Genomic DNA, 26,275 nt, shown 5'->3' with positions numbered 1-26,275 from the left:
GAGTGAGGGTTGGAAAAAAAAAATCCAGAAGGGAGAATAATTTGCAAAGTTCACATCAGAAAATCCTCTTGTGTAAATACTTAGCCCATCCATCACATAAATAAAAACAACGTGTTTGCCTCGTGTGACGTTTTTCATCTACTCTTCTCCACGTATCTGGTTTGCTACGGTGACAGGCTTCGTAGAAACCTGGGTGTGTTTCCAGCCTGGTGAACGCACTGGCCCCAACAGGCATTGAGTCTGAAAGTGTTGTGTCAATCAAATCAAGGTGTAGGTGGCACTAGTCCCCCCAGGAGGCCGACAGCGCACTCACAGTACTTGCCCTGCCACGTTAGGAATTAACGGGAGTGTGAGTCCTGTTTCACAGATGAGAAAGTCAAGGCACAGAAAAGACTGGGACCCCTCCCAGGGTCGCTTCCCAGGGTTACTTCCAGTTAGCATTTCACCAGTGACTCCTGCCCCCCGCGTGAGGAGTGATCGGGCCCTTCTGTGAAGTCATGATACGTGATAATTTTGGGGAGCACAAGGAGCGCTCACACAATCCTCCTATCTAATAAAGAGGGAATATGCTAATTGACCATCACTCTGTCACAAAGATGGCTGCACCCACAGCTGAAGCCAAGTTCCCATAAGGAGCCTTAACGAGCAATCAGCAGGAACCTCAGGCCACGCCCTCCACCAGGTGGGGCTTGACAGGGGACTTCAGGCTGTGCTCCCCACCCTGGAACCAGGCTGGGGGACCTCAGGCCACACCCCCCGCCCCAGCACCGGGCCAGGGGACCTGAGGCTGCGCCCCCCTGCCTGGCGGGGCTTGACAGGGGACCTCAGGCCGTGCTCCCCACCCAGCAGGGCTTGATGGGGGACCTCAAGGTGCACCCCCAGTGCTGGGTCGGGGGAACTCAGGCTGCACCCCCAGCCCAGCAGGGCTTGATGGAGGACATGAGGCTGCACCCTCCTGCCGGTGGGGCTTGACAGGGGACCTGAGGCTATGCCCCCCCCCGCAGTGCCGGGCCAGGGGACCTGAGCCTGCGCCCCCTGCCTGGTGAGGCTTGACGGGGGACCTCAGGCCATGCCCCCCATCCAGCGGGGCTTGACAGTGGATCTCAGGCCATGTCCCCCACCTGGCGGGGCTTGACGGGGGACCTCAAGGCACGCCTCCCGCCTTGGTCTGGGCTGGGGGACCTCAGGCCATGCCCCCCATCCTGGCACTGGGCCAGGGGACCTGACGCTACATCCCTTGTCCGGCAGGGCTTGACAAGGGTGGGACTGGCCAGATCTGGATCTAGCCCAATGGGGGCGGGGGCCGGCCGGGTCTGGGTCTCACGCGATTTTGAGGCGCATGCGGGTGGGCGAGAACTTGACTCTGGGTCCCGTGGTGCGCCCCAGACTCTAACAGGAGGAAGGTTTTCATATACATTTTACTAATTTTCTTTTATCTCTGACACTTCTATTATAGAGAAAGGGCAAATAGCAATAGTAAATTACTTCCTCTAGTTAATCCCCTTTTAACGTGCACGGATTTCGTGCACCAGGCCACTAGTGCAAAAACAATTCCCTCTGAGAGTTCAGTTCTAACGTTGACATATTGGTCGTGCCGAGTGGTCTGAAAGGACTTGCAAGGCTCTTGTCTTTCTGAATCACGACAGCAGCTTGTGAAGAGTGGGGGTTCCAAAATCGGGGGGCCCGGGTTTAAGTTCTGACGTGGCCATTTGTTCTCTGTGATGTTGGGCAACCACTTAATTTCCTTGAGCCTCAGGTCCCCCGTGAATAAAATGGGTATTGGAATAAGGGTCTACCTCATGGGGTTGTAGGGAAAACGATCAGAGCTGATGAATTAGAAGTACTTCATGCATTACCTAACATCAAGGAAGCGCCGAATTAATAGCTTTATTATTATTCCAAGCCCAGGCTGTAGCAGACCCAGCGTTTTGAAATATTCCAAGAGTTGATGGGAATGGGTCAGAAGGGGTCTTGGAGAGCTGTGGAAACTTGGAGTAAACAGTGTTGTCCTGGACAGTGTCCTAATCTCTGGCCTGAGGATGAGGTCTGTGTGGTCCCAGGGGCCAGACCTGCACGTAGGAGATGCCATTTGCCAGAGACCTTTACATATCCCAAGCCCCGCCTAGTTTGGAACTCTTGCTACCAAGCAAACTTAGTGTGATGACTTGGCTTCCTGTGCAGTTTTCCTAGAAGGCCAGAGGTTGCAAGAATGAGGCCTCCTTCAGAGGGACATTTCTTCTTTTTTTCCCCTTTTGTTTGTTAGTTTATTTTGTTCTTTAGATTCCACATATAAGTGAGATCATGCCATAGATTCTTTCTCTGACACTTATTTCACTTAGCATAATGCTCTCCAGGTCCATCCATGCTGTTGCAATGGGTAAGATTTCCTTCTTTTTTACAGCTGAGTGGTATTCCATTATTATAAACTAGAGGCCCGTTGCAGGAAGATTCCTGCAAGAGTAGGGCTTCCTCAGGCCTATTCCTGAAAGAATAGGGCTTCCTGCGGCCGGAGCGAAGCAGAAAAGGGAGCAAAGCCCGTCAAGGCGCGCTTCCCTCCCGTCCCGGCCGCCGCCTCGCCTCCCTCCCTTCTCCGCAGCTTCGCTCCCTTCTGCAGCGCTTGGCTTCCTTCTACGCTGTCTTCAGGCTTCACTCTGTGCCTGTGTATGCAAATTAACCTCCATCTTTGTTGGGTTAATTTGCATACTCGCTCTGATTGGCCTGTGGGCATAGCGGAGGGACGGTCATTTTGCATGTTTCTCTTTAATTAGTGTAGATGTACTACAGCTTTTTATCCACTCACCTACTGATGGACAGTTGGGCTGTTTCCAAATCTTGGCGATTGTAAATAACGCTGCTATGACCACAGGGGTGCATATATTCTTTCGAATGAATGTTTCGGGTTTCTTCAGATAATATTCCCAGAAGTGGAATCTCTGAGTCATAGGCAGTTCCATCTTTTAAATTTTTTTTGCAGTAACTCCGTACTGTTTTCCACGGCGGCTGCCCCAGTCTGCATTCCCACCAGCAGGGCAGGAGGTCACATTTCCTGTTCAGCGTCGTCTGCCTTTCTGATTCTGACCGAGTCTAGGGCCTGACAAGCTCTTAGCTCGTGCTGATCTTGGGGGAAGATTGGAAGGTGGGTGGGGGTTTCACCACGGCACAGTCTCTCCAAGCACTTTCATCCGGTGTTTGTAGGTGTCATGTGATTGAGGGTCCCTGGTTGCATCCGTTTAGGACACCATAGAAGCCTGAAGGCTTCTGGGAGCTTTTCTATTTGCTAATGAATGTTGTGGGCTCTAAGGGGTGTGGTGTAGTGTCCACCATATCCTACTCTGATTTGACTAGGAGCCCCCTTACTGGTAACTTCACTTGGGTTACCCCAAATGCATCTTAGAAGATGCTGCGCTCGTAAGGAAATACCTCTCTGTAAGGCTCTCTCTGGCGCATCCATTAGATGCCACGGACAGTTCCGCAACAGGACAGTTAATTTCATCCGCGGAACATTCTTCCGTTAATGGCGTGAGGTTGCCGTGCCACATGGAGGGAGAAATCAGACGGGTGTGAGAAATGTGTCCCAGGTGGCCCGTGACGCGACTAGCCCACCCAGATTGCACTCCGTCACAGTTTATACTGTCCCAGTCCGTGCTCCACACTCGGGAAGCGTGGCTTTCCTGTCGTCCGCCGGCCATCCTGTGCGGAGGCTGCGCTCCTGTCCAGTTTCTCACGGGTGCTCCTCCTCTGGCAGCAGCCACGCCCAGTGCGAGTCCTCCCTGCCAACCAGTTAGCCGATGCCATCCTCAGAAAGCCGTGTGTGGCCCTGGCCGGGGGGCTCTGCGGGTTGGAGAGATGTCCCATACCCCAAAAGGCTGCAGGTTCGACTCCCCATCGAATCCCCATACCTAGGTTGTGGATTTGATTCCCTGCTCAGGGTATGTATGAGAGGCAACCAATTGATGTGTTTTTTTTTTCTCTCTCTCCCTCCTTCCTCTAAAATCGATAAAAACATATCCTCAGGTGAAGACTTAAAGAAGAAAAAATAAATAAATTACTTGACATCATAATTCCATTTGGAGCAGGTGTCTTTGGGTTGGTGATTCCAGTCCTTGAACTTTTGAATACAGTTTTAAACTTACTCAGATTCAAGTGAGTTTTCTTTTGCTTCAGATGATTTTTACTGTCCCCTTACCAGATAGATCCTGCATCTGTCTTGTCCTCTAGGGGTGCTCTTATGATGGGTGATATTTGCGGTCTTCAGTATCTTGAGACAGTATGTCATTAGCTACAAGGTCACTTTTCGGGGCAACGCCTCTTGATAAATAAAAACTTTTTGATTTGAGTGCTTCATAATCCACAATAGAAGTCATATTTTAAAATGTCAGCGTAGTTGATGATTAAAGACAGAGTTGCCATGGAAACACGGAGGCTATAGAAAGACCGAGAAGGGAGTCATTTTTCTCTATCACTGCTTTAGCATTCCTCTGTCACCCTGGTCCAGATGGAAGCCTTGTTTCTGATGATTAAGGTAATGCAAGTTCATCACAGACAAGTTGGAAAATATGGGAGAACGTGAGGCACGCTTAAGCCTTCCAGCCAAGCAATACTTAGTACGAACATTTTGGCATAGTCTTCACAACTTTATTCCAATAAATATTATATGCATATGTATTTAAGCCCAGGTAGGCTATTGTGCGTACCGCTCTGCGGTGTGTTTTTACGCTTACTATCTCATGAGCATTTTACATGCCATTAAACACTGTTTGGGAAGAAAAGTAATTATCTGGGAGCATTGTGTGGTGGCTTACGTAATATCCTATAATATGGCTGTGCTGTGATTTAGCTATTCATTTATTTTTGGATGCTTGTATATATAGTTCATAATTATGACAGACTGTGACACAGTGACCACTGAATTTATATAATCTTGGGTGGCACGTGTTTCTTGAACACGCATGTTGTTTAGCTCATTAATGCCGTGCCGTGGCAGATTTTTTTTTTCATGTGTAAAACAATCCTGATATTCCTGGTGTTTCTGCCCCTCACCCCTCCCCATACTGTTATCTTTGACTGAAGGCCGTTATTAAATTTAAAAAAACAATAGCTTCTTAAAAAAGTCTGATTGAGTTGTTTGTACATAAACTCTAACCCAGACTAGAAGGTAACATTGCCAATCCTGATGATCCCAGTTTGTAATGGAAATACTCGCAGGCCCTTAAATAGAGCTTCGGGGGCGGCTGGGGGAGGATTGTTGGTACAGCGTGTTCCAGGAAGAGCCTTTTGGACGAGCGCCATCGACTTTCCCGAGATGTCTTGTGATTTCGGTTTTATCTGCTCCACTTCACCTTTCCCAAAGTGATTGCTGAAACAAATGGCCGTAATTCCTTAAGCTGGCTGAAGGAAGACCATTCTTTTGCTCCAAAGACGTTACTTGAATGTTACTAAAAGTTCACGTCGGATAACCTAGATCCGGTGACCCCAGAGGTCAGTTCATCTCGCGGCCGCCTTCCCGGTGGACTGTCATTTGTCACAGAAATTAATTCTAAAAGTTTCTCTCGGTATTTCAGTGATACGGAGTCTCCCCTGGAGAGCGCCAACACGAATACCCGAGGGTTGACTGAGTGATCCTATTCGCCGTGCCTTACAGTCAGTCCTCTCGGACGTGTGCTGCGGCGTGGCCCAGGGAGCTAAAGGTTAAGATTAATCAAGGTCACAGAGCTCATAGGTGTCCATTTCAGCTGCGAACCGGGGCTGTTCTGTATTGTCTACAGGTCCTAGATCTCTCAGTCATCTAATTAACTGGCTAAATGAGAAAAAGCCTTCTACTGGATTTAAAAATGTAAGAAAACAATGAACAAATGTGGTGTGTGACCATTTACAACTTTTAAGCCTCACAGAATGAACCTGGATATTTAAAATTGGACTTTTCCTTCTCATGTAAAAAGGGGACGCAGCTGAAACCGGTTTGGCTCAGTGGATAGAGCGTCGGCCTGCGGACTGAAGGGTCCCGGGTTCGATTCCGGTCAAGGGCATGTGCCTTGGTTGCGGGCGCGTCCCCAGTGGGGGGTGTGCAGGAGGCAGCTGATCGATGTTTCTCTCTCATCGATGTTTCTAGCTCTCTGTCCCTCTCCCTTCCTCTCTGTAAAAAATCAATAGAATATATTGAAAAAAAAAATAAAAAGGGGACTCAGTAGCGTGGGGGGAAATCCTCATTTCTCATTCATCTTGGCAACCAGGGGCTGCTATGGAGCCTTCGTCTGTTGCGCACAGATGCGCATCCCAGCTTCTCCGTTGCTCACCCTTTATAAACACCGTGTTCGCTCTCGGAAGGGGAAGGTGATTCTTGGCGACACTCAGAGCCAGAGTGGCAGCCACAAGCCCGACCGAGGGACCGGTTGCTGATCAGGAGCTGTGAGAACGCATCTGGAAGTTGACATGCCTGCTGTTTGCAGACAGGGCTCCCGTGAGGGAGACCCTTAGGATTCAGAGTCCACGAGGAGGCAGGAGGCCCGCATAATGAGACCTGAGCCCCAGGGACTTAGGACGGGGACGGTTTATGGATGCGTGTGCTTCTTGTTACTGTTGTCATCGCCGAATCTCATGAACATCGTCAGGTAGCTGATAGGGGCCCCGTGGTAAGATGGCTGCTAAGACCCGCTTTTTGAGAACAGCCTGAAGTGATAGTTTCATGTCGGCAGAGATGCACTGATAAGGGGCGGATACCCTCTGCATACCCTATTGCAGGGGTGGGCAAACTTTTTGACTCGAGGGCCACAATGGGTTCTTAAACTGGAGCGGAGGGCCGGAACCAAAGCATGGATGGAGTGTTTGTGTGAACTAATATAAATTCAAAGTAAAGGAGCGGAGGGGAGAGCAAGAGAACCCTCCGCTCTTTTGGCTCTGCGGGCCGGATAGAACAGCCGAACGGGCCGGATCCGGCCCGCGGGCCGTAGTTTGCCCACGGCTGCCCTATTGCAATCAAGTTCAGCCCTGAACTTTCTTACTCTGTAGTGGGATCGTGGAAAGGGAGAGACCCACATCACTCTTACTGGTAGGTGCCTTGCAGAGGTTCGACACCTCACACCTACTTGTGTGTATTGGTCCGTTAGAAATAGAAAAGCGAGGGTCCTTTGCTCTCACGTATGAAAGCAACGGGTCAGAATCCCGATATTTTGTCTCCGATGGACATCGACCGAGGGATTTCCCCAGCCACGGATGGTGAGAAAGCCAGTTCTTTGGGGACTTGCCTCTCTTCCAAAGCATAATGAAAATTTCCCAGACAAAACTGCGAAACCCTAAGAAAGTCACAGGCCCACATCTCCTCTCCCGGAACTCAGAGGAGGACAGAAATCCGGCTGGGAAATTGCATCGGCTCCTGGACTATCCCTGCATGTTCCAGCCGCCTCCGGGCGCCCCTGTGAACTGGCGGGACCTCGCCGAGCCCTTTCCCCGCCCTGGGGCTAGTGCTGCCTCTCAAGGTCGCCGAGAGGAGCCCAGCCTGTGTGGCTCAGGGGTTGAGCTTCAACCTATGAACCAGGAGGTCACGGTTCGATTCCTGGTCAGGGCACAGGCCCGGGTTGTGGGCCGATCCCCATTGTGGGGCGTGCAGGAGGCCGTTGATCAGTGAGTGGTTCTCATCATTGATGTTTCTACCACTCTCTGCTTCTCCCTTCCTCTCGGAAATCAATAAACATATTTTTAAAAAATTGCTGAGGGGATTCTGCCAGTGGATGGTTCTGAAGTACGGAGCACAGTTCATGACACCTGGTGGCGGTGGTTAGCTGTTGCTGGGAAGATTGTGTGTCCGTGGGAAATGTGGGGGTAAGCTTTGCCGTCACCCAGACTCCAGATCTGAAATTCAGCTCTTTCTTGCTGTGTTATCTTGTGCGGGCAAGTTACTGAGTCTTTCTGTCCTCCGGCTTTCTTAATCTGTGCACGGGGGGTTGGAATAACTGTGCCGGAGGGTTACTCTGAGGACTGATTCCATGCGGGAATGTGAGGACACTCCCAGGGCCTGGAATGTAGCTTTTCTTTCTTTCTTTCTTTTTTTTTTTAAATATATTTTATTGATATTTCACAGAGAGGAAGGGAGAGGGATAGAGAGCCAGAAACATCGATGAGAGAGAAACATCGATCAGCTGCCTCCTGCACACCTCCTACTGAGGATGTGCCTGCAACCAAGGTACATGCCCTTGACCGGAATCGAACCCGGGACCTTTCAGTCCGCAGGCCGACGCTCTATCCACTGAGCCAAACCGGTTTCGGCTGGAATGCAGCTTTTCTTACTTTTATTCAGTTGGATCTCCTACCACATCCTAAGTCAAATTTAAAAAAACACCCATGCATTTCACGGACGTAAGTCTCTTTGTTTTTACTCTGTCCCTTGCTCTGTCAGCCGCTGTCTCATCTTCCGTATGTTTTCAAAGACGCTTTCTGGTGGACACTAAAGGATGTGTATTCCCATTGGGAGACTTGGGGAATCTGAAGACACAGCGGAGGTGCGACAAGCGTTCATCTGGCTTTTGAGCGAACACACTGTCAGAGGGAAGAGCCGTCCCTAAAAATGGGGCAGATACGCAGACACTCGCTGCAAAACGTCAGTCACGCCTGTGAGTGACGTCCGACTCAGAGGCTTGCAGGATGCATCGGCACAAGGGAAATTCACAGTGCGCGTTCCAGGAACAGGGCTGTGCCCTCCTGATGGGCTAACCTCGATTCTGCTCTGTGTGTTTGGTACCAGCCTAAACTGTTGACTTTTCCCGTTGTCCATTCGTATTGTATTCCAAGACTCTCTCGTCTTAGCTCTTCTCTGCCACGCTCCCGTGTTTCTCTTCAGAATGCATAAATCGTTCGCCTTTTACTCTTAAGACACATGCTGTGAGCTTTGGGAAGAGGCTGCTTGAGTTAAGTGAAGCCTTTCATTTCCGAGGATGAATCCTTTCGGCACTCCCGAGTGGCCTCCCAGATCGATAGTCAGAACCTTGAGAGCTGTGATGATCGATCGGTGGCGCTTTCGGAGGAGACCTTACAGAGTGGGGCAAAGGGACAGTGTCATTCCCTGATTAAAAAACAAATTATTATTGATTTCCGAGAGAAAGGGAGAGGGAGAGAGAGATAGAAACATCGATGATGAGAGAGAATCACGGATTGGCTGCCTCCTGAATGCCCCCGCACTGGGGATCGAGCCAGCAACCCAGGCCTGTGCCCTGACCGGGAATCCACCTGTGACCTCCTGGTCCATAGGTTGACACTTGGCCACGGAGCACATTGGCCAGGGGAAAGAATTCATTTTCTATCTGATACTCAGTGTAGCTCTCTCTCTCTCTTCCTCTTTCCACACTGGTCTTGTTCACAAGTATCCCCCAGTGCCCACACCATGCGATATCATAGTACATGAAAATGCTGAGGTGTTAAAGGGATGCACTATTAGTATTAATGTGCTTCCCTGTTTTGTTTGTTGTTGATTTTTTTGGTTTTGTTTTTGTCTTCTTTCCTGGAGGTGTGTCGTTTTGGAGAAAGGAACAGTAGCATATGTAAACTTGAGGGTTTAATACTACACTTCCCTGGCCGTACCTTCTCAAGTCTGCCATTTACTGTGATTGAGAGGGTGCTGGCCCACTGGCCTGTGCTTAGGAAATTCCACCCCCAAGAAGGGGAATGTGAGTACGATGGCCTTAGGTCTAAATGCCAACATTTATCTAACCTCCCTTGCTTCCGTAAGTTTCTTTCAACCCGGACAATGGCTTGTGCTGTGGGGACGTGGGAAAATAGCCTGTCTGTCGTACATAAACCTCAGTGACGTGTGTGTGGACCAGAATCTAGGGTTCAGCTAAAGGGGCGCATCTGGAGAATGTTACAGTATTTGGGTGACAAAGGCGTGGAGGGCCAGCGTGGGGCAAGCAGCAGGGGGCCTGGGTGAGAGTGGGGTTGCAGCTGCACCTGCCCAGGTGTGCCAGCTGCTCCTCGGCCCCGGGGAGAGGCTGAGGGTCCACAGCTGGGAAGCAGGCAAGAGCTCAGGGTTCCACACTTCCTCAGGATGGAAGCGCCGAGGCTGGCGTGGAGAAGTCCGTTGTTCATAGGCTGTGTCGTCTTTGAAGCCAGTGAATGGTCCTTTCTAGATTTATTTTGTCTGATCTCCTCCTGGGGCCTGAGGCCACTGTGGGCCCATTGGCCACCGGCGAGCCAGGGTAGTCGCAGGTGTCTTTTGAAGGAGGCAGCTTATTGTAAACTAGAGGCCCGATGCACGAAGATTTGTGCAAGAATAGGCCTTCCTTCCCCTGGCTGCCGGCACCGGCTTCCCTCTGGCACCCGGGACTTGGGCTGCTTCGCTCCGGCTGCCACCGCCACCCACTGGGGGCGTGCTCTGAGCCGTACCGTGGCCGCTCGGAGCACACCCCACCCCTGGTATGTGTCCTCTGGGGCTGGGGGCGGCATGCAGTCCCCTCCCGCCCATCTGCGCGCGCAGCTCCTCCTGAGCCGGTCGTGATGCAGCCTCCTCCTGAGCTGGTTGTGACGCCTTAAGGCGTCCTAGCTAATTTGCATATTACCTTTTTATATATATATATAGATGAGCATGGGGCTGAGTGTCATTCAGATCTAACTTTAAATCCCGGCTACTGTCACTTGCTCTCTGTTTCCCCAATAATGTGGGCCTAATAACACCCCCGCTCAGCCTTGGAGCCCAGAGGCACCCGTTAGAGATGGGGTGTCTACCATGTGTCCCTGGCACGTGGCCGGCATTTTGTAAGAGCTTGCTGTCATTGTTACTTGCTGGGACACCCGCACACCTGCAGTGTTTTGTCCTGAGACTCGGTTGGGTTTGCATGTCCTGCTCAGGGGTTGCTGATTCTGGAGTTCCAGGCCACCTGTGTCCCCTCCGTCTATTCCAGAGCCAGCCCCACGCTCTGTGGCCCCTGGAAGCTTCATGGCCAAGTAGATCTGGGTCAAGGGAGCAGTAGAGAAGAAATTGCAGCCACCAAATGGAGAGTGGAGCTGAAATCCAGTCTGCCCCTCCACACAGCAAGAGCACGCGACACTCGATATTTCATCTTGCTTTCCTAGAAGTTTGCTGGGAAGATAGGGTCTTGCAGCCTTTGATTGCATTCACCCATCAGCCAGCACTTAGAATTGCAATGACTGCTCTTCCAGCCCCTTTCTCCATGAAACCAGGGACCCCCGGCCTCGCCCCAGCCCAGGCCAAGAGCACCAGCTAGCAGCCGTGGGCAAACTACGGCCCGCGGGCTGGATCCAGCTGTTCTACCTGGTTCTCTTGCTCTCCCCTCCGCTCCTTTACTTTGAATTTATATTAGTTCACACAAACACTCCATCCATGCTTTTGTTCCGGCCCTCCAGTCCAGTTTAAGAACCCCTTGTGGCCCTCGAGTCAAAAAGTTTGCCCACCCCTGAGAGAGTGATGGTCGCGTGTAGTTTTGCATTGAGAGTGAGCTCTGAGAGCGACTTCTGACTGACAAGCACCGTGTGGGCTTTTCACGGGAGCTCTGCGATGCTTGGAAAAGTTGTATTCCCTTTTTATGGTTTGAAATCACAAGTCCACCAACCCCGTTCTGGATTGGGTAGGGCGCGGGGGGCCTGTTTTAGTCACCTGACTGAAGGTGATATCTGATCATGGAACCAGTCAACTAGAGTTTCCAGATGGGGGCCACTCTGTTCTGAGTAAATCACACACAAAGTTCTCCTCTTCACGATAGCAGGCAGCTTGTTGACATCAGCCCACTCTGAGTGTGTGTGTGTGTGTGTGTGTGTGTGTGTGCGTGTGTATGTGTGTGAGTGTGTATGTGTGTGAGTGTGTGAAAGTTTATGTGTGAGTGTGTGTGAGTGTGTATGTGTGTGAGTGTGTGCATGCATGTGTATGTGTGAGTGTGTGTGTCTGTGTGATTGTGTGTGTGTGAAAGTTTATGTGTGTGTGTGTGAGAGTGTGTGTGAGAGTTTGTGAGTGTGTGAGTGTGTGTGTGTGTGTGTGTATGTGTGAGTGTGAGTGTGTATGTGTGTGAGTGTGTGAAAGTTTATGTGTGAGTGTGTGTGTCTGTGTGAGTGTGTGTGTGTGTGTGTGAGAGAGTGTGTTTGAGAGTTTGTGAGTGTGTGTGTGTGAAAGTTTATGTGTGTGTGTGTGAAAGTTTATGTGTGTGTGTGTGAGAGTGTGTGAGTGTGTGAGTGTGTGTGTGTGAGTGAGTGTGTGTGTGTGAAAGTTTATGTGTGTGTGTGTGAGAGTGTGTGTGTGAGTGTGTGAGTGTGTGAGTGTGTGTGTGTGGACACATAACTCATTCTCTGGAATTCTCCCGTGGGAAGCGAAGGAAGGAAGCTGAGGGGAGGATGGGGCGATCGCATCCTGTACCCTTGCAGGGGTGTGGCCACCGCGGCGTGCGGGCGGGTTATGTTTTTTCACGTAGGATGCCTGAGCGATGATAAGCCCCGAGGAGAGGCGGCCGCGGCCCTCAGTGCTGCTCCTGGCGGGACGGGAGTCTCCTGGCAGAGGCCTTCTCAGCCTCTTCTTTCTGGAGCTTTGGGGGAAGAGGAAGAGGAGCAGGAGCATCAGTGAGGGGACCCGCTGAGCTCTCAGGGCCACGTCGGGACTCCCGACCCCCCGCACGTCCGTTCCGGCCCCTCCTGTGGATGCTGTTGCCCGAGGGGAGGCCAGGTGCACGGTTTTAAGGAGAATGAAACCTGTTTCTTCCTGCTGCTCCCTGAGTTGGATCTGAAAGAATGGCGTCCACCCTGGCAGAGGCGGAGAGGGACGCCGTGGGCTTGTGCGAGGTAAGGGGTCAGAAAGCTCCTGGGGTGAACCGCACTGTCCCCTGATTGCCACGTTCTCTCCGCCTTTCTCTTTGACAGGTTCTTAAATGTGGTCCCTCCCAGCTTGCTTCGGGACCGTTCTCCACTCGCTATGCAGGGTGTTCACCGCAGTTAGTCACTGCACAGTTCGACAGCAGATCGGTGCCGGGGTTCAGCCACTAAAACTCGTACAAATAAAGACGCCGTCCCCTCAGAGGGAGTTTCTGGAGTCCCGCTGGTTCTCGATGAGTCACTTCGCTGGGCTGTGAAGCACCGGTTTTACAAGAATGCTTCTGAAACAGCATTTGATTGAGTCTAAATAGATTTCATGACGGGTTATCTGCCACCAGAATAATATTTTGGGTGGCCTTTAAAACCCTTTTCTCAGGGAATGAGATGTTTGAAGGAATTTATTTGTGATGTAATATCTATGTGGACAAGTATTCATGGGGAGTCACGTTCTGGAAGCTGATTGCTTTAGTAAGGATCTTACAATAAAACTTGAACTTGAGGATGAAACCGTGTCTTTTAAAGAAGGGTTTCTGGTGGCCCTGTGGCAGACTGGCCCCGTTTTCTAGGCCTTCTAGACCCGGTTTGAACACGGGAACGATTGCAGGGCAGCATTGCAGTTCTACTCTGATCCTTTGCTAGCTAGCGTTTCAAATGAAAATTTTTATTTCTTGGCTATAAAATGCCCATCACTGGTTCTCAAAGGGGTGGGAATGTTATTTGTTTTATTGTCCAGTGGGATGTAACTGGCATTTAGGGCCCGAGAGCCAGGGATGCCAAAGTCCCTATCATGCACTGGACAGACCTTCACGGAGAATTACTGGCTGGAATGTCAACGGCACCTCAGGGGGCAACATGGGCGCATGCTCAGTTTAATGAAAAAAATACGTCGGTGGTTTAGTAAAAATTCAGGTGAGCCGTCTGACCTCCGAGAAGGTCATTCATCTTCTGATTAAGTCGTTTTGGGGAGGGACCCACAGGGAGCAGCCACGTCTGCAAAATTATTCTTTAGGGTCAGGAGCAACGAACGTTCCAGAAAGCTTGCTCCCACATGCTCCTGGTTAATATTGTCAGACCTAGTGGATTCGCTCCCCCTTAGCGACTGCAGCTCCGTCTTTATGGTATGAGCTCGTGAAGACCTAGGCCCGCATTCACCCTAACCGGAGGATGTTTTCGTGCTGAACGTGAGATTCTAGGAAGGCCGTGCATTTCTCGGAATCCCCCGCGGTCGTGTGCAATGTACCAGTCACAGCCGGTAGGAGGCAGAGGTTGCTTCTAAACCTCCCCTGGTATTAAAAGGGATTATCTTCGGGTGAGAGCTTAGTGTATGCATGGTATTTTAAAAAAAATAATGAGAGGAGAGGAAGGAGGCTATGTAATCAGAGCTTCGTCATTCCTGGCAGCTTTGACACACACACACACACACACACACACACACACACACACACAGGGCGCTGAGACAGTGTCCCCAGTTAAACACTCTGTTCCCAGTCCCGGTTTCCGTGTGGCGGGAGGGAGGGTGCCTCTGCCTGAGGCTTGAGGAAGCCAGGCTTGAGGCTCGCTGGCAGGGCTGTAGGCTCTGAGCACTGTCCCCTCCGAGACCTGGGTGTGTTGAGACACTGCGAGACTGGGCCGCGTGTAAGGCCATAGCGACTGTCCCTGTGCGAACGCCTGCACTTGTGTTGTCAGTCATTTGACATCCTTCGCTTAAGAAAGCAGTCTCCAAAAACGCACAAATAAGCATGCTTTTGTTTTGACTTATGTATATTTATGAGAAATTAGAATGAAATACATTTACTTAAATACATTGAAAACGTAAAAATGAACAAAGTGCTGCTGAGGAACTGTGCTTTCGAGTATCTATACTAATAAAAGGGTAATATGCTAATTAGACCAGGAGACTTCCGGGAGACCTTCCGGACGTCCTTCTGGACAAAGCCATGGTGACAGGGCTGAGGCAGAGGTGGTTAGGGGCGATCAGGCCAGGAGGGGAGGGCAGTTGGGAGTGAGCAGGCCAGAAGGGGGGGCCAGTTAGGGGTGAGCAGGCCGGAAGCGAGGGCAGTTGGGGGCGAGCAGGCCAGCAGTGGGGGTCAGTTGGGGGCAATCCGGCCAGCAGGGGGGTGGCAGTTGGGGGCGAGCAGGCTGGTGGGGGGGCAGTTAGGGGCGATCAGGTAGGCAGGCAGAGAGGTTAGGGGCAATCAGGTCAGCAGGGGGGCAAGGTAGGGGTGATCAGGCTGACAGGGGGGCAAGGTAGGGGTGATCAGGCTGACAGGGGGGCAAGGTAGGGGTGATCAGGCCAGCTGGGGGGCAAGGTAGGGGCAATCAGGCTGGCAGGCAGAGGGGTTAGGGGCAATCAGGCAGACAGGCAGGTGAGTGGTTAGGAGCCAGTCATCCCGGATTGCAAGAGGGATGTCTGACTGCCAGTTTAGGCCTGATCCCTGTGGGCAGCCGGACATCCCCCGAGGGGTCCCAGATTGGAGAGGGTACAGGCCAGGCTGAATTTCTAGTTAAAAATAAACATAGATGAAAAGTAAACAGTAGCTCCCTTTGAAAGAAGGATGAAATGAATGGAAAAATTTAAAAAGCCCACTTGCTAAGCTCCTAATACGCGCCAGCTTCCACGCTGTGCCACGGACTCCTCAGCTTTCCGAGCTGAGAGCTGGCATCATTTCCCAGAAGAAAGAAATGGCGTCTATGCAGGGTAAGGCCTTGTCCAAGGTCATAAATCCAGCAAATGGGAGAAGTAAAGTCTAAACTCAGGTCTGCTGTGTCTTGAAGTTCTGGGACCCTACAGCCCCCTGCAGACAGCCTGGCAATGTCATTCCCAGGAGGCGTCCTTCCTGCATGGCACCTGGAATAAACGATATGTCCCTCAAAACCAAAAGCTCCTGCTCTCGATGCAAAGGGGGTGTGTGTGGACTGACAGCCAGTGCTAATCTAGAGAATAAAAGCCTAATATGCAAATTGTCCCCTTGGGCAGTGGTTCCACTGGGAGTTCGACTGCTCGCTATGACGTGTGCTGACCACCAGGGGGTGGCACGGAACATGGCGGGCGTCGGTGATATTGAGCTGGTGGTGGGCGGCAGTGGAGGCACTGCTGGCCCTGATGGGCCCTGATGAGAGTGGGACCATGTGGGATGGTGGAGCAGGTGAGCGGGTGGCGCCAGGCCAAGGCGGGTGCGAGTAGGGGCCCGATCACCCCGTCGATCGCCCTGCAGACGGCGGCCAGCGCCGCCCGGCTCCCAGGCCCTGAGGGAGAAAGGGCAAATAGCAATATTAAAATATTTCTTCTAATTATTTCCCTTTCACTGTGCATGAATCCGTGCACTGGGCCACTCGTGTTCCATATGTGCCATGAAGTGTTTTATGGAGTTATAAGTGACTGGTCAAGGCCGAGTGTGGGAAGGTTGGACTTGCAGGAGCTGTTGAGTAAAGGCAGGGAGGAGAAGAGCCTGGAGGACTTGGAGTGAAATTGCAGGGTGGAGGTTTGATCGGAGGGAGCGCAGCGGGGAGGAGTCACCTCCCGGGGTCACGGGGCTGCAGCGTCTGGACCTGGTGCGCAGCCTTGTGCACCGGGAGCGGCTATTTATAGCTGCCCAGCTCTGTCTGCACAGGAAAGATGGGACGGGGGAGGGTCGTGTTTAGATGACGCTCCTACACCGGGTGCTGGGCCTGGGCATGAAGCACTGGGGCCGTCCTCTCTTGTCCTTGTGCAGTGCACTCTGCAGGCAGCAGCCAGAAGGGTTTTTTAAAAAATTGCAGGTCACGTCCCTCCCTGCTCTCAGCTCTTCAGTGACTTTCCACGATCGGCAGAATGTAGTCCAGGCTCTTCGCCGTGGCCCAGGTGGACAGCACGCTGTCGTGTCGAGGAGCGCGGCCTCCGAGCAAGCAGCCTGTGCTCACTCAGCACGTGGATTCAGGATCCTGGGCAGATTTCCTCACTTCTCTGTGCCTTAGTTTCCCCATCGTGAAAAATATGATAGTAGCATCTTACAGGATTGTTAGCAGAGGGTTTTGAGAAAATGTAGGGAGGGATTATTTTAAAGCAAAATAGAAGTTGTAAGCATTATTTTTTTTATTCTCTGACACAGTCTGCCTCATGGCATCTTTCTCCTAAAAGTTCTCATCTTTGCTCAACTCCCCTGGGTTGGCTGATAGAAAAGTGAGGGCTGTGAATACGTTATTTGCCTATTTGAATTAATGAAGGCAGAACAGTACAGTGCCCGGCGCTTAGGGAGCTCCGCACTGTCCGACATTATTACTGAGGTCCTCAAGGTGGCCCGCCCGTCTCTGATTTCATCTTGCCCCAGATTATGGGCCTTTAGAAAAAGGTCATTTACTCTGTTCTTTTTCAGGAACCTTCTTTAGCAGCAGGAAATCTTGTTCTAACCTGACAGCCTTAGGGCAGGAAAAAGGATTGAAGCATTGTGGTGTCATTGTTATAGAATACGAGAGGCCCGATGCACGAAATCCGTGCAAGGGGCTCAGCCCTCGCAGCCGCCGCGGCTTACCTCGGCCCTCACAGCCCCGGCTTTGTCCAGAAGGTCGTCCGTAAGGACATCTGGAAGGTCATCTGGCTGTCCAGTCTAATTAGCATATTATGCTTTTATTATTATAGATTATTGATGAGCCTAATATGGAATCTTGTGCTAAGGTGTTTACCAAGCTACCAAATGCTGGCCATTCTTGACCACACCTTTGAGGACTAGGTAGAGGAAGAAAAAGAACCTTTCCTCTCTCCTCCTAGGTTCAGGGACTGGGCCTGCCATTCAGACTGACCAAAACAGATCAACAGGAGGAGAGGCATACACATCTCATTCGCTGCACATTTTTTATTTCTGTGTGCATGGAAACCTTCATGGGAATGAAGACTCAGAGATGTGGTTGGTCTCAGGAGCGCAGACACCATTTGAACAAAGGGCAGTATGTTGTAGAGAAGTAACTAGCTAAAGAAGTAACTAGCTAAAGAAGTTGTAGAGAAGTAACTAGCTAAAGAAGTAACTAGCTAAAGAAGTTGAGGAGAAGTAACTAGCTAAAGAAGTAACTAGCTAAAGAATGTTGTAGAGAAGTAACTAGCTAAAGAAGTAACTAGCTAAAGAAGTTGTAGAGAAGTAACTAGCTAAAGAAGTAACTAGCTAAAGAAGTTGTAGAGAAGTAACTAGCTAAAGAAGTTGTGGAGAAGTAACTAGCAAAGAAATAACTAGCTAAAGAAGTTGTGGAGAAGTAACTAGCTAAAGAAGTAACTAGCTAAAGAAGTTGTAGAGAAGTAACTAGCTAAAGAAGTAACTAGCTAAAGAAGTTGTGGAGAAGTAACTAGCTAAAGAAGTTGTGGAGAAGTAACTAGCTAAAGAAGTAACTAGCTAAAGAAGTAACTAGCTAAAGAAGTAACTAGCTAAAGAAGTAACTAGCTAAAGAAGTTGTAGAGGAGTAACTAGCTAAAGAATGGGAGGTTTTGGCTTCTAGGGGTGGTATATTGTAGGAAGGGTCAACTCTCCCCAAGGCCAGACTTGCGGACCTGTCCTGTAACGTGCTGGTGTCTTTTTGTCCCGTCTCTGGCACATTACAATCATCCAACTCTTCTGGCATCGACAGGAAACTTACCATGCAAGTGGCTCCAAAGCCGTCGTCACCCGTGGGTGCCTTCTCCGCGCGTGGCCTGGTGTCATTGTTGTAACCTCCAAGCATGCCTGTCACGGACACCCTTTCTTCCATCCAGAGAGGGCTTCAGTGTACGGAATTGTACGTCTCGGGAGGTTGGGTTAAACACGAGTGCCACATCTTCACCTTCATCCGGAAGTTCACGTACGATTCTCAGCACGGAGTGAGGCTGGTGCTCTGTTTGGTACCACCGCTGGTCAAGACTCACCCCTCCCCACAACGTCGTCCGCATCTCAAAGTCATTATCAGAGTTTCCTTCTCACACTGCCTCGTACATGCTGGTACATTTGCAAAGTTTTACCAGTCACGTGGTCTCTGTGAAGGTGCGTACTTGGCCCGGGTCTGGAGTGATCATTTTGGTTCAAATTGTTGCTCAATATCAGTCTCCCAATCCCAAGTCCTAGACAAGGCATCTGATGTCTGCCTGTAGCCGGAATAAAGCCAGGCCCCTTTATGATCCAATCTCAGGACATAGTGCTACTCGGCGTGTATCCGAAAGGTAATTTAAAATCAATTTAGATATGTATGCCATTTTTGGGGGGAGAAAATGTAGGGAGGGATTATTTTAAAGCAAAAGTTGTAAGCATTATTATTATTTTTTTTTTTATTCTCAGACACAGTCAGTCTCATGGCATCTTTTTCCTAAAAGTCCTTACCTTTTCTCAACTCCCCTGATAGAGGACTGAGGGCTTTGAATGTTTTATTTTTGTCCTCTTTTGTCTCCAGTACTGTATGGAGGTTTGGGAAATACTGAGATAGATACTGAATCATTTCCAAATCCAAATTATGTTTGGATATCTTTGACATGTCTGGTCCTGTCTCCTGTATATTCTTTTATTATCTTAAAAGCCGATTCCTGAACGTTTTTGTGAATTGAAAAACCACATACAGGAGAAGATGACTTTTTTTTTTAAAGAAAATGTTCACACTGATTTTTGTGTATCAAATATTATGGGGAAGGAAGTGTTGGAAAAAAAAACTTAAAAAGAGTTTATGCTTACATTATTTTAGATTTGTGGCATTTAAAAAAAAAGAATTCACTGAGCTTCTTAAAAAGTAACTGTCTGCGATCACATTATAGGATAATAGAATGAACCCTGCTTCTCCACGGCTGCAGGGCGTTATGTCCTGGGCCCAGGCAACAATAGAAACTGCACCAAAAGGTTGTGGGTTTGATCCCCAGGTGGGGCCTGTACGAGAGGCAGCCAGTCGATGCTTCTCTCTCACGTCTGTCTATGTCTGTGTGTGTCTCTCCCTAAAAATTAATGAAAAGATATCCTCAGGTAAGGGTTAAAAAAGGAAGAGAGGTTTCTCCTCTGGGATATTCCCTGGGGCTTGGGACCTTTCCTCTCTCTTTCCTTTTTTAGTGTAGCTCTTGCTCTACCCTGTCTGGTTGATCTCTGCTCTCGGTTAAAGTGCATCCCTACTCTTTCCTCCTGGAAAAGGGATTTGGGGAAACAAATGAGGTGCATTTGGCCTCGCCGGTGTGGCTCAGTGGTTGAGCATTGACATATGAACCAGGAGAGGAGGTCATGGTTCAATTCCTGGTCAGGGCACATGCCCGGGTTGCAGGCTCGATCCCCAGTAGTGGGGTGCAGGAGGCAGCTGATCCGTGATTGTCTCTCATCATAGATGTTTCTATCTCTCTTCCCCTTCCTTCCTCTCTGAAATCAGTAAAAATATATTAAAAACAAAAACAAAAACAAATGAGGTGCATTGGACTGTGAGAGCCTGTGTTACTGGTCACATTTTTGTGCACCTGTCAAACCTGAAGGGCCTCCTTTTTGCGTTTTCAGTTCATTTCCTCTTCTGGGCTCTAGGACAGAGCTTCAGACTAGTGGCATGTGAGCAAGTTATATCCAGGCGTCCTCAAACTACGGCCCGCGGGCCACATGAGGCCTGCCGAGGACATGGATCCGGCCCGCCGGGTGCCACTGCCTGTCCTGCTTAGCAGCCGACTCGTCCCGGGCCCGCAGTGCGCATAGGAATTTGTTCATAGTTTTTTTTTAAACTATAGTCCGGCCCTCCCACGGTCTGAGGGACAGTGAACTGGCCCCTGTTTAAAAAGTTTGAGGACCCCTGAATGCATCCCACAGCGCTCAGGTGTGTGTGGGGGGGCCTGGGCCACCAGAGTGTCCCCGCCTGTCATCAGGAGTGGTGAGAGCCTCCTCCATTGACCCCAGTGTGCCTACAAACATGACCGTTTCCCATGTCATGAGGTCAGACAGCTTGGAGAGTGCCACGTTCAGGCCTGTTCCCCGGGTCTGTTCTTCCTGTCCCCTTCCCTTCAGAGGTCCAAATGCTGCCTTTCCTTCCCTTCCATCGGCCCGAGGGCTCCTGCCTTTGGCGGTTTGTGAAAGGTGCTCCAGGCAGACCTGGAGCCGGGACGCTGTCCGCGGCATACCTGGAGTGTGTCTGACTCCGTCTCATAGCTTAACGTCCCTGTTTGTCCCCCACGTGGAGTTTTGTTATATTCTCCCCGCTCTGCTCCTCCCTCCCTCCATGAAGGATTCTGTCGATGGGCTCAGCCTCTTTCCCACACATCAGCTCGGCCCCCGGCTCTGCTGTGCCCTTCGCTCTCTGTAGTCTTGTTGTTGGCCACGCTGACCAACCTGGCCAAGCCCAGAGATGCCAGCGTCTTGCCACCCGCACCCTCCCCACGTCCCCCATAAAATGCAAGTGGAGACACTCAACATAATAATCTGCTGGGAGTCGTCACTCATGCTAGTGTTCATGGATATTTCCCATTCATCTTCTCTCTGTCTAAGGACTTGTATTGGTCTTGGAGCTGAGGAAGGACAAAGAGGCGGTAATGAAGCTGAAAGGTGTTCCTTTGTTTTTTTCAGATGAGAATTCTCCAGCCAACTTCTGGGATTCTAAAAACAGGGGTGTGACCGGCACCCAGAAAGGGCAGCTCGTGTGGAGGATTGAGCCGGGGCCCTACTTCATGGAACGTAAGTAGCCACGTGTGAAACGGATGTTTGTTATGCGACGTTGCCTGGATATGCAGGGATCAATGGGTCTTTTCTGAGTGCTATTTAAAATGCTTTTGGCTCTGATTTACATACACTTACACCATATAACTCCAAATTGGAAAATGTAATATTTTAGAAAACACTCAGAATATTCACATATTTTGAAAAGTGTGTGTGTATTGTATGAACATATGTTATCCTATCTAATAAAGACGGAATATGCAAATTGACTGTAACTCTGCGACAAAGATGGCGGCGTCCACGGCCCATAAGGAGGGAATATGCAAATTGATGCGACAAGGCGAGAGGCGGAAAGGCGGCTCTGGGCCGGAGCGAAGGCGGAAAGGCGGCTCCGGGCTGGAGAGAAGGCGGAAAGGTGGCTCTGGGCCGGAGCGAAGGCGGAAAGGCGGCTCCGGGCCGGAGCGAAGGCGGTGCTGGCAGCCAGGGGAAGGAAGGCCTGTTCTTACACAAATCTTCGTGCATCAGGCCTCTAGTATAAGTTATGTGTGGCTATTTTAATACTTCACACATTTTTATGTGCCTTTGCGTCTACATTTGTAATTCATATTTAACGATTAATACTAATTTTAGAGAGCAGGAAAAACAATTCAAGATTTAAATTTAAGAATTTAAATTAATTTAAAATTTTTCTTTGCTAACTCTGCTATTGTTTTTCCAGTGGCAGAGTAACTTTTGCCGTTGGGTGCTGGTTTTTACAAGTGTGGGTCAGATAGTCTGGGACTGCTATAGAGGTCTATTGACTAGGAATCCTGCAGATAATTCAACCATGCCCCAGTTATCTGATGTTATATTCATTTGTACATGCAAATGCTTTTACATAGCACACGTGATTCACTGAAATATGTCTGTCATTCCTTTTTATTTTGGATGAGGGGGAGTATCTATACTTTCCACTAATACTGTTGCAAACATAGTAAGTACATTTTTGTGGAGTAGCTAGATACTCCTATAAGCAAATGATTTACTGGTTGGTCCAGGTTAATGTCTACACTTACAGAATTTTTCCTTATTGTAGACAGAATTGGCTCTTACATTTTCCAAGTTATTTATCTCTGTGTAACAATGAAATCTTCCCTATGCAGGGTGTTTAGTCCAAGAGAGTGTGGGGATGCTATACAAGGAGGGTACTTACTACACCTTAAAATATAAAGTAAGGTTTGATTGAGTACCAACTTGATGTAGGCACATTATTAACACATATAAAACTACTGCACTATAACAAGTTGTTTTGAAAGATTAGCAGCTATTACTTTGAATTGCTGTCAGATTATTTCTTCCACATTTTCACTGGGAGGTCCGCATTCTAGAGCTTTCTCTAATCCTATTTCTGACCCCTAAGCAATGCCTTCTTTTCAGTTTAATTTCTGGCTAGATTCTCTCTTTAAATATTGAGTGGAATGTAATTTTAAGGGAAAATGCTCAAGATATAAGTGAGAGGAAAAGGCAGATACACACGGCACAGCCCCAGCTGGAATCATGGCTGATGGGAAAGCCCCGAAGGGTATGTTTGCCAGAACGTGAATGAGAAGTTGTTTCTGGAGGGTGAGGTCACGGGCGCTTTTTCTTGCCTATTTCTACTTTACTGCCCAACCCTGGCCCAGCTGGCATCACCACCTAAGTCGCTGGAAAAGGAAGTGATAGAAGGATACGGGGAAACATGGCACGGGAACTAGCCAAGCTTCCTCTCCATGTGATTCCTCCTTTCGGAGGACCCCGGGGTTTGAGAGGCTGACCTGGCTGAGAAAGAGCACCAACTGAACGTCAGGGGAAACGGTGACACAACCTTCGTGTTGGCTCCCAAGTGAGGAAGGCTGCAGGGAGTGATGGCCCTAGGCGGCGCCTGCCGATTCATACTATGGGGTGTTCCGAGATAAATACCTCGGAACACCGGGAAGAAAAGAAGTCAGCATCATATGCTGCCGTCATTGGAACGGTATGTGTGAAAAACAACAGCCCATGGACACACTGTCTCAGTTTGTGTGGTCGATTTTCTTTCTCACTTCCAAAGTGGTAGAGGTTCGGGATGTCCTGGCTGATTAGGGGCTAGTTAATCTCTCTTTCTCAGAGAAGGTTTTCCTTTACCCCTCCTGCTAGTACTTCATAGATCTCTCTCTCTCTCCCCTCTCTCGCTCTCTCCTCCCCTCCCCCTTTTCTCTCTCTAAAAAATCAAGAAAAACATATCCTCTGGTGAGATTATGAAACTTTTTTTTTTTTTTAAATCAGGAGGTGGCTGAGTATGTTAGACAGTTTTTATATTTTCAACCTTTGATCTTGAAAACTTAACGACAGAGAAAAAACGTTTGCTTTCATCTTCAGACAGAACATTTTTATCTTTAGCTATTCAGAAGTCCAGGCAAAGTAAAATTCTCCAAAAATTGACCTAAATTCATGGCAAAACCTAGATTTGAGCACTGAGCTATTTCGGAATGTAAAGATGGCTTCGGTTTGTCTGGATAAACCCCTACAGGAGGCATGAGGCCGGGCCTATTGTTACGGGACCTGCCTGGATGAATTTGAAGGACACAGACTGGTTAAATTTGGGGTAGACGACCTTGCTAGGCATTGGAGAGGAGGACCGCTTCCCTCTGCTCTGCACTTGTCATCAGACTGTCAAATATTCCTCAAATGAGCTGATGCTCGCAGAAACTGGATTGCTCATCTGGGCCGTGTGCATTCTTGAGTTTTGAAATGTAAGAGGTTTCAAAAGTTGTCTTGGGTCAGACATGCCAGAATATCTGTTTCTATAGTCTTTTATAGACTACTTAGAGGCCTGGTGCACGAATTCGTGTATGGGTGGGGTCCTGCCAGCCCAACCCGATCGGGGCCGATCAGGGCCGATCAGGCTGGGCTGACTGGGGGGAGGGGTCATGGATGGTTGGCTGGCTGGTCTCGCCCCCAATCAGGGTAGGAGGGGGCGATCAGGGGCGAGGCCTGCCGGGAGGAGGGGCTGCAGGCGGTTGGCTGGCCGGCCCCGCCCCCTGGTCGAAGGGACAATTTGCATATTAGCCTTTTATTATATAGGATGGTCATTCATTCATCCATTCATTCCGACCTGCTTTCTCTCCTGCCTTCCTCCTGCCTGTTTGACCATCGATATGTGGAGAAGCCCTTCTTGGCTCGATGGATCCTTCCTAGCTCCCTGGTCCAGATCCTCCGTCTCCCTGCCTGTGAGCGGGCTGGCCCTGTGAGCAGTGGGCTCCTCCCCGTTCTGATGCTCGGCCATCACCCCTGCACTGGCTTTCCCCTGTCCTGGCATCTGTTTCTTGCAGGAATGAATAGCTTTCTGTTTTCCTCTCGCAGTGAGAGGTTACACATGTAGTTCCAACAGAAGGCGGGGCACCCACTGGCCTTGCCACCCTTTTGAGTTTTCTTTCCAGTGACCTCTTCTCCTAACTAAAATGTTCAAGGACATTGGTCAACATGCTAGTTTCTCTCTTACTCAGAGGAGATGTCATTTGGTTGCATTGTATTTTCATCTTGAGCGACCGAAAGCACTAAATACTACGTGGACAGGACAGCTCCCACCCCCCCTGGGACATTCCCGTATTTGAAGGGCAGGCGTTGCCTGGGGTCCTGCTCTGGGACCTGGCTGGTTGGAGTCCAGGTGCCCACAGCTGTTCTGTGTTTTCCTCTCCGGGGACCTGCTGTGTGTTTGCTTTTGTGACGGGTGATCTGCGTCAATCCCTGCGCGTTGCCCCAGCCAGGAAGCCGTGGGAAGCTGTTGGCTCTGCCCTGTCTGGGGTGACCATGTCCATCCACAGAATCTGTTTTGTTCAGTTCAGAGTAAATTCACCTTAGAGGTCACTGAGACTCTAGTGTATCACCGGGGTTAGAGATTTGGGTTATAGCAAGGAATAAAATTCCTAAAATGCGTCAGCTGGCAGGGTGGGCCTGGCTACCAGTATCCTACAGATGAAAGTGAGCAGCCCAGCCGGCATGGCTCAGTGGTTGAGCATCGACCTACGAAACAGGAGGTCACGGTTAGATTCCCAGTCAGGGCACAGGCCCGGGTTGCGGGCTTGATCCCCAGTGGGGGGCGTGTAGGAGGCAGCTGATCCATGATTCTCTCTCATCATTGATGTTACTCTGTCTCTCTCCCTCTCCCTTCCTCTCTGACATCAATAAAAATATATTTTTTTAAAAAAAATGAGCAGTCACCTGTTTTGTCTTAGAGTGTGTTCCCTCGCTGACTGTTTCCAGGAGATGGCACCCTAACTTGAGAGTTCGGGGAAGATGTCTTACACAAATGCCCATCTCGCTCACTCCCCGTTGACTTGGTCGTGGAGGTCCGGCTGCGGGCAGATTCGGAGTCCTGGTCTCCCGCGTGAGAGGCTGACGCTGAGAGCGCCTGCCCGCAGAATCCAGTGCTCACGCCCGCCCCGAGCTTGCCCGGCTTTGATGGGCCTGTGCATTGTGCTGAGCCCTGTTCTTGCCGAATATGTGCCGTTGGTCTCGGGAGAAAGCGGGCGGGTGAGGAAGGTTTGCTCAGGTCGATGCAGCTGTTACAATTTCGGTAATAACCCGAGCCCCGTGTCGGTGTTCGGGACAGTCACGCCTGGCGTGTCCCGCGGAGGGGCAGTGCCAATGAGGCTGGGATTCCCTCGCAGGCCGGTCCTCAAAGCCAGCAGCTCGTCGTTCCTGCCTCGGCCACTCCTCGCTCCCAGCCTTCTCCTCGGTTGGGTTTTCTCATCCGCAGGGTTCAGTCCCAACCAGGGTGTTCTGTGAGCCTTTCTGGTCCCGCGTGTCCTCACTGGTCCCTCTGGCCGCCAGCCTTCTCCCCGCCACCCTCCCTTTTGGCGCCTGTTTCCCGTGCTTTGTCAGGCCTGTGA

The 26,275-nt window shown here is 50.2% G+C and overlaps 1 protein-coding gene across 5 annotated transcripts in view; it reads left to right on the top strand.

The window, feature by feature from the left end:
* Positions 1-26,275, top strand: part of HECW2 (HECT, C2 and WW domain containing E3 ubiquitin protein ligase 2) — a 286,809-nt gene that overhangs the window by 116,714 nt on the left and 143,820 nt on the right. For 4 of the 5 annotated variants that reach the window (XM_080669552.1, XM_080669554.1, XM_080669551.1 and 1 more), the window contains exon 3: positions 21,297-21,404. In XM_080669552.1, coding sequence (XP_080525678.1) covers positions 21,297-21,404 — 108 coding nt within the window. Of the gene's footprint in view, positions 1-12,644; positions 12,766-21,296; positions 21,405-26,275 lie in introns of those variants that run through there. The other variant, XM_080669555.1, reaches the window with a different exon arrangement.

Source organism: Plecotus auritus (genome assembly GCF_963455305.1).
Source record: "Plecotus auritus genome assembly, chromosome: 5".
Taxonomy (NCBI): domain Eukaryota; kingdom Metazoa; phylum Chordata; class Mammalia; order Chiroptera; family Vespertilionidae; genus Plecotus; species Plecotus auritus.
This window is presented reverse-complemented; position numbering and strand designations above follow the sequence as displayed.